We start from the raw sequence: 21,213 nt of genomic DNA, 5'->3' as shown, positions 1-21,213 counted from the left end.
GAGATAGCAGCCAGAGACTACATTTCCCATAAGGACTCCTGCCAAGATTGTGGTCAGAAAACTAACTGCTTATGGGAAGTAAACGCAATTCAAGATGGCGGCTGCTCTTTAAACTACATATCCCATGATGCCACGAGGAAAAAGCAAGATGGCGGCCAGCCGAAGACTACATTTCCCATGAAGTCTCTGGCCTGGCGCACAGGCTTGATGTTTAGAAATACCCTGCCAGATGTGATTGACTTCACCGAGGTCCAGAGTGATTGCACTACCATACGGCCGCCACCGCCGCAACCGCCTCAGTCAGGGAGGATCACCTTGGTCCCAGTGGCATTGGCGGGCTCCTTCTGATGTCACAGACCCCGCAACGCAATCCTATCGCCCGCCGCAGACCGGGGATATGACCGGAGCTTCCAGTACCGTGGCCGGAGGGTGGAAGCGGAGGCCCCGGGCTGCTCGTGAGCGGGTGGCGGTGCCTGTGAATCTGAGGCAGGAGCATGACCGGAGCTGCTTCCAGGTACTGTGGCTGGGCGACCTATGGACACACCCCCAGACTTGTAGGAAAAAGAACTATATCACCTTGGGCGTTGTTATTGAAAGACCCCAGGAGGGGAGACCCTCACTCTAGTCTCCAATAACTGGCAAGACAGCAAGAGGCTTTATTTCAGGAATCATCCAGCTGAGGTCGAGACTCAGAGCAAGGAGTGTCGACCTCGAGGCCAGGGGGGTGGGGGGAAGGGTATTTAAAGGAAAAAAAACACAAATCAGGCAGATTAGGGAGAAACCAAGGAAGGGTATCATAAAAATAGCGGAAAGTTTCAGTCCTTAATTCAGTTGGTCATGTGGGAAACATCATGTACATGTTTAAATCTCAGGAGATGAGCGTCAAGCAAATCTCTGATTCAAGTCATTCTGATACAGAACATGTTTTAGGTAAAGAAAAGCTTAGATACACACAAAGTGTTACACATGTATTACCCAGCATTCTAGAGACAGAGCCATGCAGACCTCTGAGTTTAAGGTTCATCTACTGAGTAAGATCCAGGACAGCCGAGCTTAGGCAGTGAAGTTGTTGAAAAATATAAAGCTGGTGATGATGTACTATAAGGGGCCATGTTCCAGCCCCAGCAAGCAGAGAAACTCAGCAGCTTTGTCCATGTGGCTCTGCTTTTAGAGGAAAGGATAGACAGGGTGACTGAGACAATTGATGCTGGTTGGCTGTAGTTAGAAAATTAGTGGTGATGAAGAAGAAACCAGCATCACTGAGGTGAAATCTTCTGGTGAGTGTTTTCTGAGAGGAAAAAGAGGCTGTGTTCCAGAGGTAGCCAAGGTTGTCCCTTGTTGTACACCTGGAGTTGATCATGTGTGAGAATCACCCTGGTGGTATTGGTTTTAGGCATAAATGAATCTCATGCAGAGCAGCTAAGGCTTCACCCAGTGAAGGAAGTGTATGAGAGGAAAACAGTGAATCCTAGTCACAGGGGAAGAACCCAGCATATTGAAGATGTCAGTCCCATGGGATGAGCAGAGAAAACAGCAGCAGCAGTAAAGTGGAGTCAAGCAGAACCTAGAGTGCTATAGATGGAAGAGCTGGAGAAGTGACCCAATCTCTTTTGAGGAGCACAGATGATCATGTGTGGATCCAAAATAATGGAAAAATAAGCTATAATGTTGAAGTTACCTTTGAATCCCTAATATTTTGAGATTCCAGTGCTGTGAGGTACCTGCTCCAGAAAACAGTTTCAGATAGTGCAGTAACAGATAGGGATGTAGGTCTTTGGAAAAAGTACCTTTTCAACTGCCACACATGGCTTTTGCTTGAAAAGGAGCATCTTTCAATAATAGGGACCTCAGGCACAAAGATGAGTTTGTAAAGCCCAATTAATTCTGTTTCTGAGAATGCACAAAGTCCACTTGAGCAAACATCCTATGACAAATCCTGCTTGTCAACAGCCAGTCAAGGTACAACTGCAGGGTTAAGCTACATATTGATAACTAATACACCTTACAGAGAAAAAGTTAGCCTACCCATCATGGTTGTCAAATGATTTTACCCACTTGGTTGGTTCCTGCAGATTATGCCAGTCATGCAGCTTTTAAAATATTAAGTTGCTGGCCTGTGTGTTAATGTCCCAATCTTGCTGTAACTGCAATAAATACCCAGCGCCCCTAGACTTGGTCTCTCAGATTCGATCGCATGTGAGGCTGACTGGTGAGAATCCTTATTACAGAGCTCATAATAAAGACCTCCATGTGTTTGCATTGCAATAGGCTCCTTGTTGGTTGTCGGGGTCTCTGTGACTTGGACATAACATCTGACTGCATTGACTGGAGAGTCATAGCCCTGAAGTGCTTCAAAGATGTTCCAGAGACAGGTATAGTGGACAGTGTTTCTCTGGTCTTAATTTCTGGGAAGGTTAGAGCAGACTTGGAACCCTGCTATAGGGCTCACAGCTGCCATCCTGTCTTCATTTTCTCCTCTGTCCAAGTGGAAGAATCTACTGGGAAGCCTTTACCACTCCCTTGTGGCTGGCTATTTTTTGTGTGGAAGTTTGTCATTCTCTCACTGAGGAAATAAGACAGATTCCACCCTAATGGATTTAGTTACTAGCCCCACACCTTGGGTTAAATCCTTCTTAACAACAGGACCTAGACCCATTGACCAGTTCATGACAGAGAGCTCTTCCAGACAGCATCTAGGTCAAAATTAGGCTCTGCCTACCTTGTTTTACAAGGTAGAAAGACAATGACCTCATTTCCCACCTTCTGAACTACCCTCTGCCCAGTTCATATCTGAGTCTGTAGTTTTGAACTTGGAGCTGTCATGAGATGGAAGGTCATTGTTCATTGATTCTAACAAATTTAGCATATCTTCCTTGGGTCAGAGATCCTGTTCTTTGTGGTGGTCATTTCTGGGTCTGTAAGATAATCTGCTTTTCTGTCCACCTTCCAGATGTTTTAGCCACATCTTTGGTAGCACTGGCCTGGGAACCAGGGTTAAAGATGCTCACCCCAGGTCAGCACATCCTCTGAGCTCCCCATTCCAGTATATCCTTCCCTGCTCTGAGCAAGGTGCCCTTCCTATTTTGTCCTTGCTCAGCCAAAACTCCAAGTTCCTCATGGGGTGGCAGGAGCTTCTGTATTGATATAGTTAGCTCATTGTTTTTGTGTTGTAACAATTTCCTCATTTATTATTGTATCTGTGTCATACTTGTTTTCGGTTCTCAGCATTTCAGAGCTACAGTCATCTGAAGGAACCTCAATTGAGGGCATGTCCTCATCAGGATGGCTGGTTGCTATGTCTGTGAGAGATAGTGTTGATGATTGTTTAGGAAGACTCTTCTATGCCGGAATGTGATGGCGCACACCTTTAATCCCAGCACTTGGGAGGCAGAGGCAGGCGGATTTCTGAGTTTGTGGCCAGCCTGGTCTACAGAGTGAGTTCCAGGATAGCCAGGGCTACATAGAGAAACCCTGTCTCGAAAAACCAAAAAAAAAAAAAAAAGGAAGACTCTTCCACTGAGGGTGGCAATATCCCTAAGCAAGTGGTCCTGGGCTGGATGAGAGAGCAGGCTGAGCATGAGACACTGACCAAGCAAGAGAGCAAGCCAGGAGACAGTGTTTGTCCAGGTGTTTTGCCTTTAGTTTCTAATCTAAGCTCTCAAAATGATCGACTGTGATCTGACAGAACCATGTACAACAACCACTTATTACCTGAGATGCTTTTGCTTAGAGGATTCAATCACAGCAGCAGAGTAGCAAGTTAGAACAACATGGTATCAAAGTGTTATTTTACTGTTGGACGAAATCTGTATTGTAGATTGTATTCTTGTGGACAAGAACAAATTTTGAGTAAAAAGGTATTTGGATTGGTTGTTGTCTCTAAGGCTCCACTGGGGGTCCTGCCTGACTGCAGATGTGGCCTCTTCAGCATCCATATCTTACTGCTATGCATCTCAGGTGTGATCAACTCCATAGTCTCTTACCACACATGTTGCTGGTTCTTCCCGATTCCCCTTGTTATACGCTCTCACATCCAATTCTCGCTCTTCCATCTGCCTCCTATGACTGTTTTAGTCCCGCTTCTGAGTGAGACTCAACCGTGCTCATTTGGGCCTTCCTTCTTCTTTAGCTTCTTTGGGTCTAAAGAGTGTATTGTGGGTTTCCTTTTTTTATGATTATTATTCACTTGTAAGTGGGTACATACATCTATGTGCTTTTAGGTCTGGGTTACCTCACTCAGGATAGTAGTTTCTAGTTCTATCCATTTGCCTTCAAAATTCATGATGTCCTTGTATTTTATAGCTGAATAGTTTTTCCTTTTGTAAATGAACCTAATTTTCTATATCCATATTTTGGTTGAGTGACATCTGGGATTGTTCCAGTTTCAACCTGTTATAAATAAAATGGCTATGAACTTTGTGAAGTTCCTACCCTAGGTCTACTGCCTGCACAGAGTCCCTCTATCTAATATCCTCTGTTTCTCCTTTGTGAAGGTGTGGGCCCCTGGTTATCTCAACACCACAGTGTATCAAGTCTCTGCTGGGTTAAGTTCATCCTTTCAATTGAAGCCAGACATGACAGCCCAGTTCAGGGAGCAGATTCCAAAGATAGGCAGCAGCTTTAGGCACAGCCCCTGCTACAGTTGTTGGAGGACCATCATGAAGACTGAGCTACACATCTGCTACATATGTTCTAGGGGCCTTAGTCTAGAATGTGTGTGTTATTTGGTTTGTGGATCAGTCTGAGTATCCTCAAGGGTCCAGGTTAGTTGAGACTGTTGGTCTTCCTGTGGAGGAGTTCCTATTGTCTTCAGGGCCATCAATCCTTCCCGCAACTCTTCCATAACAGTCCCCAAGGACCATTCAATGTTTGATTATGGTTCTATGCATCTGTTTCAAGTCAGCTGCTGGGTGGAGTCTCTTAATGGACAATTATGCAAGGCTCCTGTGTGGGAGCATCACAGAGTATCCCTAATAATGTCATGGATTGGTGTTTATCTATAAGGTGGGTCTCCAGTTGGGCAAGTTTTCATTAACAATTCCCCCAGTCTCTGCTCCAGCTTTACCCCTGTATTTCTTTTAGTCAGGACATATTTTATTCTATGTGTCTACTGTGTTGTACTTGAAACTGATTCTTCAGCTTTCTTCTCATGCTCCCATACATTCCCCAGTTAGTCTCATTCTCTAATTCCCATAAGATACAGTATAAACATTTGCTATTTAATCCTAAGCAATTTTGCAAGCCTGGTGGTTTTATATTTTTAACTTTATATCTTTTGTTTATTGTTTTTGTAACTAAATTTCTCTGGAAAGCCCTTCCTGTGCTGATACTAGATATAGAAACCACAGAAGCCATCTGACCTCTTTTTTGTAACATAGGCACATGCTTTTGTGCAGCTCTTCATCCACATCTTCAATTTTAAAATTAGGCAATATATATATATATATATATATATATATATATATATATAATTATATATATAATATAATATATATTATATATATTATATAATATATTATATATTATATATTATATATTATATATTATATATTATAATATGTTATATATAATATATTATATATATATATATTATATCCTATTTCTCTGGATGACATATGTTCATGATATCAATACTGCCTGAGGCGTCAGAGTCATTGGATTCCAGGTGTATGTCGTTCTGCCTTACTCTTGTGTTTGTTCTGAAAAATTTGGAATAAATAAAAGTATTGTGCCTGTGTGCATGAATATGAATATCACGAGTGCCTCATCTTTACTGTTGTCAGAAGATGGCCTCAGTCCTCTTGATCTTGAAGAAATGTGTAGTTGTTGATCCCCATGTAAATACTAGAAATTGACCACCATTATGTGGAAGACCAGCAAGAGCTTTCCACTCCTGAGCTATCTTTCCTGCTCTATGTTCCACAGTTCTGATCAACATATACATTACTAATATTTTCATCTGTCCATTTTTAACTGTTTAAACATGCATTTCCTTCTAGTAAAATTTATTAATGTTGCTGTTTAAACTGGTTCACTTCATGTTTTTAGAAGATGAAAACAGAACTGAAGTGAATCTATAATTCTTCATAGGAACTTCAGTAAAGAACTGTGAGTTCTCTCTATCATTTTTGTTTCCTTTGTTGACTTTTACAGGGGAGTGAGGGTCTTAATATGTAACTTTTGCTGTCCTGCAACACATCACATAGACCACGCCAGCATCCAGCTCACTGACATACACCTGCCTGTACCTCTGCGATTAAAGACATGAGCAAATACACGCAGTGTGCTGGTCAGTTTTGTAGTTAGTAATTGTTCATACAGCTTTTCAGATGTGTGCTCAGTACAGTTGATCTGTTTCCCCTGCATATCTCTCTCAATTGTCATTTGTGTTGCAAGGCTATATCCTATTCTAAGGGATCAGAAGCAACAGAGGTGAACCTTATAATTCAATTTCCTTCTAAAATAATAGAATGATTAGACTGTAACTTCTGTTTCAGGAATTAAGTGGAGGAAGCACAAGAATTACATTAATAGATTGCCTAGAAAGTATCCATTTATTTACAGTGATGTCACAATGATGCATTCTGTTGTACACATGTATGGGATATTGTAGGATGCAGTGACTTATGAGGACGTGCATGTGAACTTCACTGCAGAAGAGTGGAATTTGCTGGATTCTTCCCAGAAGAATCTCTACAAAGATGTGATGCTGGAGACATACCGGAACCTCACTACTATAGGTAAAACTGTGAATTTTGTTTTGCTTTTCAAAATAATGGAACAAGTGATTCTTGGTTATTGATGATCCTCTGCTATTTCAATTGAGAACAAGGAAGATTGAGCTGAATAAATCAGGTTCAGTGCTGTCAAAATTCACAGTAACTTGCATTTTACCTAATTTCCAATACTATATCATTCATTTTCTGGAACTGTGTTTTAGGTTACAGTTGGGAAGATCATCATATTGAAGAACAATGTCAAGGTTCTAGAAGGCGTGAAAGGTAGTTTTCATGTACAAGCTGATACAAATATGCCTGTGAGGAAATTTTAATGTGTTCTAGAAGCTCTAAAGAAAAGCAAGTGTGTAAAAAGAAATCAGTCCTTTAAGTATAGCTATGATTATAATATTCTCACAAAGCCATGTGCCTCAATGTCAGTTATTTGATTTATGTTTTAAGGCATTCCTCTATGGAAGAAGACATGGAAACAATGCCTTAAGAGATACCTTTAATTGATTTGTAGCTCCATTAGAGCTTTGCTGTGGAACTACCAATCCAAATAGTCTCATAATATTTAGATGTTGCACATTGAATAGTGATAAATGTATATCCAAAGCCATCCAAGAAGCAATAGTCCATGGTAAATTTGGTGATACTCATATTCCTGTAGTGACATTTCTAAGTTTATTGAGTGGTCAGTTAGTGACAGTGAAGAAAGTTGTGGAGAAACCTTATTCTATATACAAAGAACAAACTGTCAAATCGTGTGAATTCAATATGGAAACCTTTAACCGTTCTTTTATTAATGGGTATATCAATTGTCAGAATAGATAAAACCTTGTGAGCATAGGGATGTTGAAAGAAGCAACGTACCTCTTTCTACTCCAAAAAATGAGAAGATATGTAGTATTCTGCCTTTGGTAGACTTTCAGAATACGATAGACATTTGCAATAAATTGGTTTTGTGACATAACTGGGGACATCCCCAATGTCACACTGCAGAAAATCTCTATGGGTACTAGAAGTTTGGAAATTCTTCTGTTTGTCCTGGCTCACAGTGCTGCTGTGGTGTGATTCACACTACAGGAAAAACTAAGAAAGCAATCAGTATTTTAATAGTCTGATATCTTCAGACATGTGAAATACATCATATAGAAATATAGCTACCGTGAACATCAAAGTGATAAAACCTTAAGATCTGAGTGTTCTTTATTATTAGAAAAACTGCAAAATTTATTCATATTGGTAAAATGATTGATCAGGTAATGAATGTGGTAAAGCTTTCACATGTGCCCATTATTGTTGCAGGCATGAAAGAAGTCATACTGGAGAGAAACCACATGAATGTAATCAATGTGGTAAAGCCTTTTCATGTCACAGTCATCTCCAATCTCATAAAAGAACACATACTGGAGAGAAACCACATAAATGTAATCAATGTGGTAAAGCCTTTTCACGTCACAGTGGCCTCCAAAGACATAAAAGAATACATACTGGAGAGAAGCCTTATGAATGTAATCAATGTGGTAAAGCCTTTTCATGGCACAGTCATCTCCAATCTCATAAAAGAACACATACTGGAGAGAAACCTTATGAATGTAATCAATGTGGTAAAGCCTTTTCATGTCACAATGGTCTCCGATATCATAAAAGAACACATACCGGAGAGAGACCTTATGAATGCAATCAATGTGGTAAAGCCTTTTCAGATCACAGTACTCTCCAATATCATAAAAGAACACATACTGGAGAGAAACCTTATGAATGTAATCAATGTGGTAAAGACTTTTCATGGCACAGTCATCTCCAATCTCATAAAAGAATACATACTGGAGAGAAACCTTATGAATGTAATCAATGTGGTAAAGCCTTTTCATGTCACAGTGGTCTCCGATATCATAAAAGAACACATACCGGAGAGAGACCTTATGAATGTAATCAATGTGGTAAAGCCTTTTCATGTCACAATGGTCTCCGATATCATAAAGGAACACATACTGGAGAGAAACCTTATGAATGCAATCAATGTGGTAAAGCCTTTTCAGATCACAGTACTCTCCAATATCACAAAAGAACACATATTGAAGAGAAACCTTATAAATGTAATCAATGCGGTAAAACCTTTGCAAGGCCCAGTCATCTCCAAAGACATAAAAGAACACATACTGGAGAGAAACCTTATCAGTGTAATCAATGTGGTAAAGCCTTTTCATGTCACCATAGTCTCCAATGTCATAATAGAACACATACTGGAGAGAAACCATATGAATGTAATCAATGTGTTAAAGCCTTTTTCTCTCACAGTGGTCTCCGATATCATAAAAGAACACATACTGGAGAGAAACCCTATGAATGTGATCAGTGTGGTAAAGCCTTTTCTTGTCACAGTCATCTCCAATATCACAAAAAAACACATACTGGAGAGAAACCTTATGAATGTAATCAATGTGGTAAAGCCTTTTCATGTCAAAGTGGTCTCCAAAGACATAAAAGAACACATACCATAGAGAAACCTTAGTTAGGTAATCAATGTGGAAAAACTGACAATTCACTTTTATCTGCAACTACATAATAGAACACATTCAAGAGAGTGACTCAGTGTCATCAAGGTGCTAAGTGCTTGCATGTCACAGGCATCACCCAATACATAAAAGAACACATAATGTAGAGAAACTGCATGAATGCCATGAATGAGGTAAAGTCTTTGCATGACAATGTACTCTCCAAAAACTTCAAGTAACACATCCTTTAGAGAAACCTTATGAATGTAACAAACCTGGAGAAGCCTGTGCCTATCACTGTAATCTACAAGGACAGAAAAGACCACAAATTGGACAGAAATATTGTGAATGTCCTTAAGTTGGAAAATCCTTTACATGCCACAGTATTCTCTGAATACAAAAATCAACACATACTAGAGACAAACCTTCTGGAAGTAATCAGTGTGGTAAAGCGTCTGCATGTCATAATCATATTTAAATGCATGAAAGAATTTATAATAGAAATAAACTGTTGTGATTTGAATATGCTTGCCCCTAAGAAGTGACAATATTAATATGTTTGGCCTAGTTAGATATTACTATTTTGAAAGAAGTGAATTTCTAGTGCGGGGGTCTTTGGAGCTCCAGCCAGTCCAAAATAGACTCTCCTACTATTTTGCTGGATGACAATCTCTTCCTGGATGCCTTTTCCTGAAAATGCAAAACTCTCAGCTCCTCTAGCATAATAGCTGCCTGCATGCTGCCATTCTTCCTGCTATGTTGGTAATAAACTAAACATTTGAAAGAGTAAGACAGACCGAATTAACTTTTTGACTTTAAAACCATTGCCTTGGTCACAGTGTCTCTTCTTAGCAATGGAAATTCTAAGACAGAAGTTGGTACCCCAGAGTTAAGTATTATTATTGGTAGGCCTTACCATGCTTTTGTTGGAAGCAGCGTGGATTTTTAGACTTTCAATTTGTACATGCATTAAGTGGAACTTCATGGGCCATGCTAGTAGAACACATATGTACTAAGGGTGGTTTGAATTTTGTATATAATTTTCATAATGTTTTGCTAAAGAATGCTCCTGTGTTTTGCTCTCATCTGAAGGTAAAGAGGTTTATTTTGTTAATTGCATTGACAAAGGAAGTCTCAGGAAAGCCAAGCATAGCCTTTGGCCTGTGTTTACTCTCATGGTGATTGTTTTGATCATGCTTAGTAATCTTAGAAAGGAAAAATATAAAATGTTAGGCTCAAAGAGAAAATGTCACCAGGAAGTTGAATGAAGCTAAATCCTGTGATGAAAGATATAAAATGATATTAAAGAAATGGTGATATGGCAAGATTCCATCCACCTAAACATATGGATGTGAAGTTGTATGAAAGATAACTGTATAATATTAGGCATTTTTATTAACTAATTATTGTTTTTATGTGGACATAAGGAGATACAAGTATGTGTCAAATTTACAATGGACAGATTATTATTACTGTACTGGGTTTTCAATTCAAAATCCAAAAGGATATACTTAGGTCCAGGCATGGGGGTTTGTGCCTTAAATCCTAGGAAATGACAGTCAATCAGATTTCTGGTTAAAATCATCCTGGTATAGAACAAATTTTAGGTAATGAAAAGCTTAGGTACAGGCCAAGTGTAATACATTTTTTATCCCAGCATTCAAGAGACAGAGTCATGCAGACCTCTGAGTTCAAGGTTAATATAATGAGTAAGATCCAGGACTGTCAAGCTTAGGCTGTGAAGTTGTTGAAAAATAAAAAGCTGGTGATGAAGTAATAGAAGGGGCCATGTTCCAGCCCTAGCAAGCAGAGGAACTCAGCAGCTTTGTCCATGTGGCTCTGCTTTTAGAGGAATGGATAGACAGGGTGACTGAGACAATTGATGCTGGTTGGCTGTAGTTAGAAAATTAGTGGTGACAAAGAAGAAACCAGCATCACTGAGGTGAAATCTTGTGGTGAGTGTTTTCTGAGAGAACAAAGAAGCTGTGTTCCAGAGACCGCCAAGTTTGTACCTTGTTGTGCACCTGGTGTTGATCATGTGTGAGAATCACCCAAGCGGTATTTGTTTCAGAGGCATAAATGAATCTGCCATACAGAGCAGCTAAGGCTTGGCCCTGTGAAGGGAGTGCATGAGAGGAACACAGTGAATCTTAGTTACAGCAGAAGAACCCAGCATATTGAAGATGTCAGTCCCATGGGATGAGCAGACAACAACAGCAGCAGTAAAGTGGAGTCAGGCAGAAGATAGAGTGGAATAGGTGGAAGAGCTGGTGAAGTGACCCAATCACTTTTGAGGAGTGCAGGTGATCATGTGGATCCCAGATACTGGAACAAGAAGCTGTGATATTGAAGTTACCTTTGAAACCCTAATACTTTGAGATTCCAGAGCTGTGGGGTACCTGCTCTGGAAAACTGTGTCAGGGAATAAAACTAGCCAAAGAGAAAGTATTTTGCTGCACTGAGCAAAGCAGGAAGGAGTTGGAGATCTGAAGAACATTTGATATCAGACATGGAGATGCAGAGTTTGGAGATTGCCTTGCTGGCTTTTGGTCTTCTTTACAGTATTTCCTCACAATGGCATTTAGAAATGGTGATGTATATCCTGTGAATTTGGATAGATATGATATGCTATTTTTTGAAGATATAGGGCATTACAGTTATATGATTGGATAAAACTCAAAAGAGACTTTGAACTTGAGACTCTTAACATTTTGAGAATGCTATAGTAGATGAGCATTTCTTAAAATTTGAACCTCATGCATTTTGAATTATGCTATTTTTAAATATGGTCTCCCTCCATTCACGTGTTTAAACAAGCTTAAATGGGCTAGGCTGTGATATGTGGTAGTATAAATATGCTTGGCTCAGGGAGTGGCAGTATTATGAGATGTGGCCTTGTTGGAGGAAGTGCATCAGTATAGGGGTGGGCTTTGATGTTCCACCCAGTGCTGAATGGACCCTCCTACTAGCTACCTCTAAGACAGTTTCTTCCTGGCTTTCTTTGAATCAAGAAGCAGAACCATTGGCTTCTTCACCAGCATGCCTGCCATGCTTCCTGCTATGATGAAAATAGATTAAATCTCTGAAACTGTAAGCCAGCTGCAATTAAATATTTGACTTTTTATAAGAGATGCTTTATTTATGAGCTCTCTTTATAGCAAAGGGAACGCTAAGACAGACACCCTGTGAGTGCACTTAATATGGTCATGCCTTTGCACAATTCTGTAGTCTTCATTATCAAAAAACAACAATGTACTAGAGAGAAACCTTCTAAATATATTTAGTATATTGAAGCCTCTGCACATCTCTAGTCTTCATCATTATGATTCTGTACATACTGGAAAGAAACTCTATGAATGTTAGCAATCTGGTAGAGCCTTTATGTTATGAGGTCCACTAATAGCCAACACCATTCAAACACCAGGACAGTGTAAGAATGATAAGAATTTTTGTAGCCAATTCAGTACAGATTAATCAAGACCACAAAAATATACTCAGAAGCTTAGGTGCATCACCCCACCACACCCCCACCCTGAGCCTGAACATAATATAGATTCGCAACTTGAAAACCACACATATCAGTGTCAAGTTACAGCTACATTATTACCAATCAGTATTTCCTTCAGTTGTTACTATATGTCAAATGATACAGAATGTAGTTTTTATGGTCTAGCCTATTGCAGCCATTTTTTTGTGGTTAGGAACAAGCATTTTATTTTGAAGAATAAAACATGAATAACATAAATTATGATTAGGAGCAGTCATTTTGTTTTGGGGGAAACAAACATATATAATGAAAGCTGGCCAGAGATTGTTAAATATTTTGGTCCCTTATAACCTGGGACTTTAACTTAGTTTCAATTTATGATTAAATGCAGGTTGCTAACAAAAGGCAGCCCTTAGAAGAAGTTTCTTTTTGCATCTTCCAATATTTAGATATCACAGTCATCTTCTAATACATAGCAGAACACATATTGGAGAGAAATCTTGTAACTGAAATCAATGTAATAAAGACTTTTCACAACACATGTATTTATGAACAAAATGAGAATGTGTTCTCAAGAGAACATCTAGGAATAAGCAATGTGGTAAAGCCTTTGAATGTGGCAGTCATCCTAGAAACCTGAGAAAAAGTCATAATGTGAGAAACCCTGTAAATGTGGTCAATGTGTTAAAGTCTTGTACTTTCTGATATATTTATAGAAGACTAAAGTCTTTAGTAAGTAATCAATCTATTAAAGACTTTGTATATTACAATAGTCTTTGAGGACCATCAATAATATCAAAAATAATCTGTCACAGCAAATAATTTGTATGATATTACCCAACACACTTACATTGAGTTACTCAAGGTTTTATTATATAGAAAACAATGTGAAAAGTGTCAACCATCAGTTCAAACTTTATGATGTCTCTCTATTGTGTTTGCACTTGCAAACTCATTTGTACATACGATGGCCACTCGTTTTTCTTTTTTTTTTTTTTTTTTAGTTAATTATGTATCCAACAACTTTGCTGAAAGTGTTTACCAGCTCTGGGAATTGCCTTTGGGAAGTTTTAGTTCACTTGTGCTTACTATCATATCATCTGCACATAAAGATAATTGTATTTCCTCTTTTCTAATTTTACATTACCTTCCTCTCTTTCAGTTTTTTTTTTTTTTTTGCTCTAGCTAAAGTTTTAGATGGTATAATGAATAGATATGGAGAGAATAGACCACCTTTTCTTTTTTGTGATTTAGTGAATTTAATTAGAATTTCTCTTAATTTAATTTAATACTGGCTATTGGCTTGCTGTAATGTGATATTATTATGTTTATGTATGTCCCCTGTCTCCTTAATCACTCGAAGAACTTTATAACACATTGGAGTTAAATATTGTCAGAGAATTTTTCATCATATAAGAGATTACACCTTTTTTTCCCTACACTTTAATTACATTATGTTGAACCATCCCTGCACCGCTTGAATGAAGCCTACCTCATCGATCATGATGAATGATCTTTTCATGTGGTTTCTATTTTATTTTTATTATTTTGCTTCATTAAGTATTTTTACATATTTGGTTTTAAGAAAAATTGGTCTATAATTCTCTTTTGTTACTGAGTTTTTGTAGTAATTGGATATTTGTGTAACGATGGGTTCATAAAAATAAAATCAACTACAGCTTCTTCTTTTTCTATATTGTTGAATACTTTGAGGAGTATTCTCATGAATTCCTCTTTGGAAGTCTGGTATGATTCTACCCTAAAACTCATGGCCCTGGCCTCTATTTGTTGGCCGAATTGTAATAACTTCTCTTTTTCTAGATGTTTAGGCAGTTTGAGTTGTTTCTTTTAGTTTGATTTAACTTTGGTAAGAGGAACCTATTGAGAAAATTTTTTATTATTTTTAGACATTCCAGTTCAATGGAGTTGAGGCTTTTTAAAACTATGTCATTACCAGTCTTTAGATTTCTTCATTGTCTGTTATTTTGTCCCCACTTTCATTTTAGATTTCATTAATTTGTATATTCTCCATCTTTTAATAAGTGTTTGACTATCTTATCTAATAAAAGGCTCAAAGGACCAATTCCATGTTTCATTAATTCTTTGCATTCTTCTTTTTCTATTTTGTTGATTTCAGCCCCCAACTTGATAATTTACTGATGTCTAATCCTGTTTTTCCATTGCTTACTTGTTTTTGTTCTAGAATTTTAAAAGTGATATTGAATTGCCAGTATGAGAGCTCTCCAAATTTTTCATGAAGGGGTTTTGTGCTATGAACCTTCACCTTAGAAACAGTTTCATTTTCTTTGTATTCTCTAAAATTGTGCCTGTTTCATATTCATTTGTATGGAATTCTAGAAAGTCTCTAATATCTTCCTCTATGTTTGTCTTAGGCTTTTTTATTCAGTAGTGAGGTGTTCAGCTTCCATGAGTTTGTAAGCTTTGTGTTCTTGCTGGTTTTGTTGATATCCAGCTGTAATCCATGGTGAACTCATGGTGTTATTTCAATATTGTTTGTATTGTGATTGGCAGTGTGTCTGGATATGTGTTCAGTTTACAAGTAAGATTCATGAGGTGCTGAGCAGAAGGCATATTCTCCTATATTTTGGTAGAATGTTCTCTAAGTATCAGCTGGACTCATGTTCATGTGGTCAGTTAGCTGGAATATTTCTCTTTTTTGTAGGGGGATCTAGAGAATTTGTCCACTGGTGAGAATGGAGTGTTGAAATCTTGGAATATAAGTGAATGAGTGTTATGTGATTTTAGCTTTAAAATACTTTTTTTGTTTTACAAAGGTTGGTGACAATGAGTTTAAGGCATAGATGTTAAAACTTGAAATGTCATCATTGGTGATTTCTTTTTCTTTAAGTAATTTGTAGTGTCTTTCTCCAACTCTTTTGATTAATTTTGTTTAATATCTATTTTGCTACATTTTAAAATGATGACACCAGCTTGCTCCTTTGCTCCATTTGTTTGAAATAACTTTTTACCTTGAATTAAATCCTATTCTCAACTTTGAGCTATATTTCTTGTATGCAATTGAAGGATAGATTTTTATTAGCATCTATTCTGTTAGCCTTTGCCTTTTAATTGGTGAACTGTGGTCATTGATACTGAGAGAGTCAATGAATGGTGATTGTAAACTCCTTGCATCTTATTGTTGTTGTTGTTGTTGTTGCTGCTTCTGCTGGTGCTGGTGTTGGGGTATCTGTGTGCTTTCCTTTCTTTTGCAGATAATACAAGGTTATTTACTACCTGTGTTTTCATGTGTATTGTTAACTTCCTTGGGTTGGATTCTTTGTATATAACTTTGTGTAAGTTTGTATATGTAGATAGATATTGTTTAAATTTGACTTTAGCATGGACTATCTGATTTTTCCATTAATATCAATTAAATTTTTTCTACATATAATAATCTGGGCACCTGTAGTTTCTGCAGCATATATGTCCAAGCCCTTCTGACATTTACATACTCCAGTGAGAAGTCATCTGCAATTTTAATAGATCTTTATTTATATGTTTCTTGGCTTTTGACCTTTGCAGCTTTTAGTATTCTTTCTTTGTACTGGACATTCTGATTAATATACAAGAGACTTCATTTTAGGGTCTATTCTGTTTGGTGTTTTGATGATTCTTTTATTGTGATAGGTACCTCCCTCCTTATGTTAGGAAATTTTTCTTCTAAGATTTTCTCATCAGTATTTTCTGAGAATTTGATCTAATATTCTTCTTCTTCTAGCCCTAGTATCCTTATGTTTTATCCTTTGATAATGTCCTGGATTTTCTAGATATTTTATGTCAGGAAATTTTACATTTAACATTTTCTTTGTGTGATATATCCATCCCTTCTATTGTATCTTCAAGGCGTGAGATTTGTCTTCCATCTCTGTATTCTGTTTGTGAGTCTTTCCTCTGTAGTTCCTCTTTGCAGTCCTAAGGTTTTGTTTCCATTATTCCCAAAGTTTGTGTTTTCATTATTTTTTCTATTTCCACTTTTAGGTATTCAACAGTTTTGTTTCCTTCTACTATTGGTTTGTTTTTCTTGGCTTTATTTATAAGATTGGTTGGTTTTCTCCACTTTTTTATTTGTTGTCCTGGCTGTCTTTGAGGTATTTATTGACTTCCTCCAATTCTTTGTGTTTTCCTGCATTTCTTTAAGTGATTTAGTCATTTCCACTTTAACAGCCTCTATTATCTTCACATAGATGATTTCAAAGCCTTTTTCTAATACATCAGCTATGTTAAAATATTTTAGACCTTCTTTGCCAATATAAATGGGCTCACACTCATCAACCAGAGGGTGATAAATGTTTGTCCTTATTACATGATCAAGTACCAACATCATGAAATGGAATGTGGCTATCACTTCTGGAAGTGAAAAGTTCCATTTTATGTCAATGTACTTGATATACAATAGTTTGTGTCCACACAATGAAATTTATGGTGGGACCCAACATAGGGTCCATGATAGATTCCGTGAAGTATTCAGCTTACATTTAACCCAATGGTTGATTAATGCCATGTTTTTTTTTTTCTTTAAATTGGACAGGGAGGTAAGTGAACCACTTTTTAAATAAGTTACTTTTGTTGAGATGATGGTTTTAATAAGATCGCTTCCAATCACTAACACTGGAGTCACCATTACAAAAAAAAAAAAAAAAAAAAAAAAAAAAAAAAAGACCTGATGGTGACAGGGTAATAATTTTCTAATTTCCAGCATGTATTTATTCATGTCAGGTGAATGAAGACAAACTAGATTGATAGGTATATAATTTTGGAACTTTAGCATAATCCAAGGAATACTGAATTTCCAACTTTGGAGATATATCCAATGCACTTTCAGTGTTAAGTCAGGTCAGATGATTGACACAGGCCATTGGCTTTAGCTGGTGTGTCATGTTACAGATCACAGAAGCTAACATTGCACATAGCAGCCAGGTCAAAGAGTACTGTATTAATGTGACTTTCTCTGCCAGGAAACCATCTGCTCCTTTTCAAACTCAATGTAGATGTATTTTTTTCCAGTTATGTTTCTTTTTTCCTTTTTAAATTACATTTAATAAAGTTTTTTACATTCTAAATTTGTCCCCCTTTCTGGTCCCTCTTCCCTGAGGTCTTCTCTCCATCTTCTTCCCTGCTGCCTCTGAGAGCTTTCTCACCCACCTATCACCCCACCAGAGCCTCACCTCCAACAGCTTCCCTTTTCTCTGCGGCATCAAGTTTCTACAGGGTTAAGTGCATCCTCTCCCATTTTGGCCAGAGAAGGCAGTCCTCTGCTGTACACATGCCCAGTGCCAGGAACCATCCCCTGTATTCTCCTTGGTTTTTGGCTTAGACTCTGGATGCCCTGAAGTATCCAGGTTTGCTGACACTGTTGTTCTTCCTATGGGGTTGACATCCCCTTCACCTCTTTAAGCTTTTCCTCTGAATCTTCCATATGAAACATTTCATGATAGATAGATAGATAGATAGATAGATAGATAGATAGATAGAAAAAATGTACAAGATAGATAAACTTTTAGCCAAACTAATGAAAGGACACATCGACAATATTCTAATTACCAAAATCAGAAATAAAAAGGGAGACATACAATTATATATATCTTCTCCTCAGCACCACATGGTATCTTCTCCAAAACTGACCATATAATCTGTCACAAATCGCCAGGCAGTGGTTGTACACTCTTTTAATCCGAGAACTTGGGAGGCAGAGGCAGGTGGATTTTTGATTTCGAGGCCAGCCTGGTCTACAGAGTGAGTTCCAGGACAGCCAGGGCTATACAGAGAAAGCCAGTCTCGAAAAAAACAACAAAAGATCTGTAACAAATCAAGCCTCATTAGATACAAGAAGACTGAAATATTCTCATGCATCCTATGAAATCAGTACAGAATAATCTGGACTTCAATAATAACAAAAACATCAGAAAGCCACATTCCGAACAACTTTCTATACAATGACAACTTGCTCAGGAAAGAAATAAAGAAAGAAAAGACTAGACTCAAGAATTCAATGAGAATGAAGACACAGCATACCCAAACTTATGAGACACAGTGAAAGCAGTGGTAAGACAAAAATTCATAGCACTAAGTGCCCTCATAAACATACCAGAGAGATCCTACACAAGCAACTTAACAGCACACCAGAAAGCTTTAGAACAAACAGAAGTAAACACACCTAAGAGACTTAGACGCCAGAAGGGTGTCCCACCATGATCTCTGGCCCAGAACTGGACAGGGTGCAAGCAGGGCGGGGAGATCACCTGCCTTCATTGCTGCCTCTGCTCTAGTTTCTGCTGTTGCCGCCCAGTCACTCCCAGGTGCTGCACCTGCCTCCATGCTGAGCTGGCCCGGGGTTGGGATAATAAGGAGCCAGCAGCTAGCTTGCAGAGAGGCAGCTTGGTGTCCCAGGAAGTTTATGGGAGAGCAGAGCTCTCCCCAAGTGTTACAGCTCTTGCTACAGAAACTCTCAGACACCAGGATATTTCTTATACACTTTACTTCTCCTGAATAGAGCCCTTATATACAGTTTCAGGGTGGATTATGGTCTGACAGCAGATAACACCTATTGGCTTGGTCTGAGAGCTTGGAGATATGTCATCTGAATGTGGGAGAGCCTGCGTCACTGTTCCTCATGACTGATGGCCATAGACCTCTCTGTGGGCTCTGGAGGGCTGAAGCTAAAGGAAAAGAACCAGGGACTGGCAGCAGAGCAGAACACTTGCTGTCCCATTAAGGTCTGGGGTTCAAGGCCTATGCTCTACCAGGCACCCAGCTGCTTCCCACAGCCCACCTCCCCACAGGCAAAAATAAACCAATTAGAAACAAAGAGGACAGTACAGAGACTCAACAACACCAAGAGCTGGTTCTTTGACAAAATCAACAAGATAGAAAAGCCCTTAGCCAGACTAACCAGAGGACACAGAGACAGTATCCAAATTAACAAAATCAGAAGTGAAAAGAAACAAATAAGAAGAGAAACTGAGGAAATTTTTTAAAAAATCATTAGTTCATTCAATAAACTGGAAAAATCTAGATGAAATGTGTAGCCAGAGAAAAGAATAATTATCTAGACAGATAATATAAACTCAAATTAAATCAAGATCAGGTAAATTATCTAAACTGTGGTATAACCCTAAAGGAAATTAAACAGGCATTATAAACCTCCTGTCCAAGAGAAGGCAAGGACTAGGTAGTTTTAGTGCAGAATTCTACCAGACCTTCAAAGAACAGCCAAGACCAATACACCTTGGACTATTCCACAAAATAGAAACAGAAGTAATGCTACCAAATTCATTCTGCATATATTTGTTTTAAAAGTCAATTAATGATTTCAAATGCAACAGTGCTATACTCTCTTGTCAGTTCTCATTCCCCTTCAATCCCAAGTCATTAAGAATTTCTTTCTGGACTGGAGAGATGGCTCAGTAATTAAGAGCATTGACTGCTCTTTCAGAAGTCCTGAGTTCAATCCCAGCAACCACATGGTGGCTCACAACCATCTGTAATGGGACCCAGTGCCCTCTTCTGGTGTGTCTGAAGACATCAACAGTGTACTCATACATAAAATAAATAAATTTTTTTAAAGAGTTTTTCCACTTTTTCAAATTCCTGCTTATTATTTATTGCTGTTCATAGGAATGTTGCCTGTAGCTGAGGCTTGCCTCTGTATGTAATTGAAAATTGCTTTGAGCACCCAATCCTTTCTCTGCTGCTCAATGCTGCAAAGAATGTTGTTTAGAGCCTTTGGTAGGTGTTTATTGTGAATCATAGATTATGAATATTGGAGCAAGGCTCTACCACCAACTCTATCCAACTATCTTCCCTTGAAAAGAAATATCTTGGCCCGCTATTAGATCTTACTAGAGATTGAACATGTCATGCCAGGGAAATGTTAGTGATCCCCAAAAAGACACAACAGGAGCTGATCTGATGCAACTCCCAGCTGGGTCTTTATTTTATTTGAGCTAGCTTGCCCCCATCCCCAATGTACCAGCATCATTTAAGAATGTTTTGGTGGCTGGGCGCTCGTGGCGCACACCTTTAATCCCAGCACTTGTGAGGCAGAGACAGGCAGATTTCTGAGAATATTGTTGAAAAATCCATAAAAGGAAGAAGTATGTTGATAGATCTCTCAAAATGGTCAAAGGATGTAAAGATACTTATGTCCCATGTAAATGCTAATCAAAAGGTAAGCTCAGCTGAGCATACACGCAGTAGTCAAGTAGTTAGGGTGATCCATTCTGTGGGAAGTTACCTGTGTACATTTTTATGTGTCTGTGTTTGTACAAGGGGTAGCTCAATCATTTTAGGCATAATTATAACCTAGTACAATCCATAATGGTTTTCCTTTTGGCTGGAATAGTAACATTTAGGCATTATTATTATATGTTTTTTTTATTTTGGAAATTAACCATGATGAAGTAGATATGGTTGTGTGTGAAGTTGACATGGGGTAGAGTTAAGATTGCTGTTTTGATTGTTAACACTACTACATCTGGAATTAACT

The 21,213-nt window shown here is 38.2% G+C and overlaps 1 protein-coding gene across 1 annotated transcript in view; it reads left to right on the top strand.

The window, feature by feature from the left end:
* Positions 1-397: 397 nt before the first annotated feature.
* The window catches only part of LOC143437300 (uncharacterized), a 49,733-nt gene continuing 28,917 nt past the window's right edge, over positions 398-21,213 (top strand). Inside the window, exons 1-5 of the mRNA XM_076922109.1 lie at positions 398-514; positions 6,614-6,740; positions 6,941-7,001; positions 8,028-9,106; positions 17,425-17,444. Of these exons, the coding sequence (XP_076778224.1) occupies positions 398-514; positions 6,614-6,740; positions 6,941-7,001; positions 8,028-9,106; positions 17,425-17,444 (1,404 nt within the window). The remainder of the gene's footprint in view (positions 515-6,613; positions 6,741-6,940; positions 7,002-8,027; positions 9,107-17,424; positions 17,445-21,213) is intronic.

This window comes from Arvicanthis niloticus, chromosome Y, assembly GCF_011762505.2.
Source record: "Arvicanthis niloticus isolate mArvNil1 chromosome Y, mArvNil1.pat.X, whole genome shotgun sequence".
NCBI lineage: Eukaryota > Metazoa > Chordata > Mammalia > Rodentia > Muridae > Arvicanthis > Arvicanthis niloticus.
This window is presented reverse-complemented; position numbering and strand designations above follow the sequence as displayed.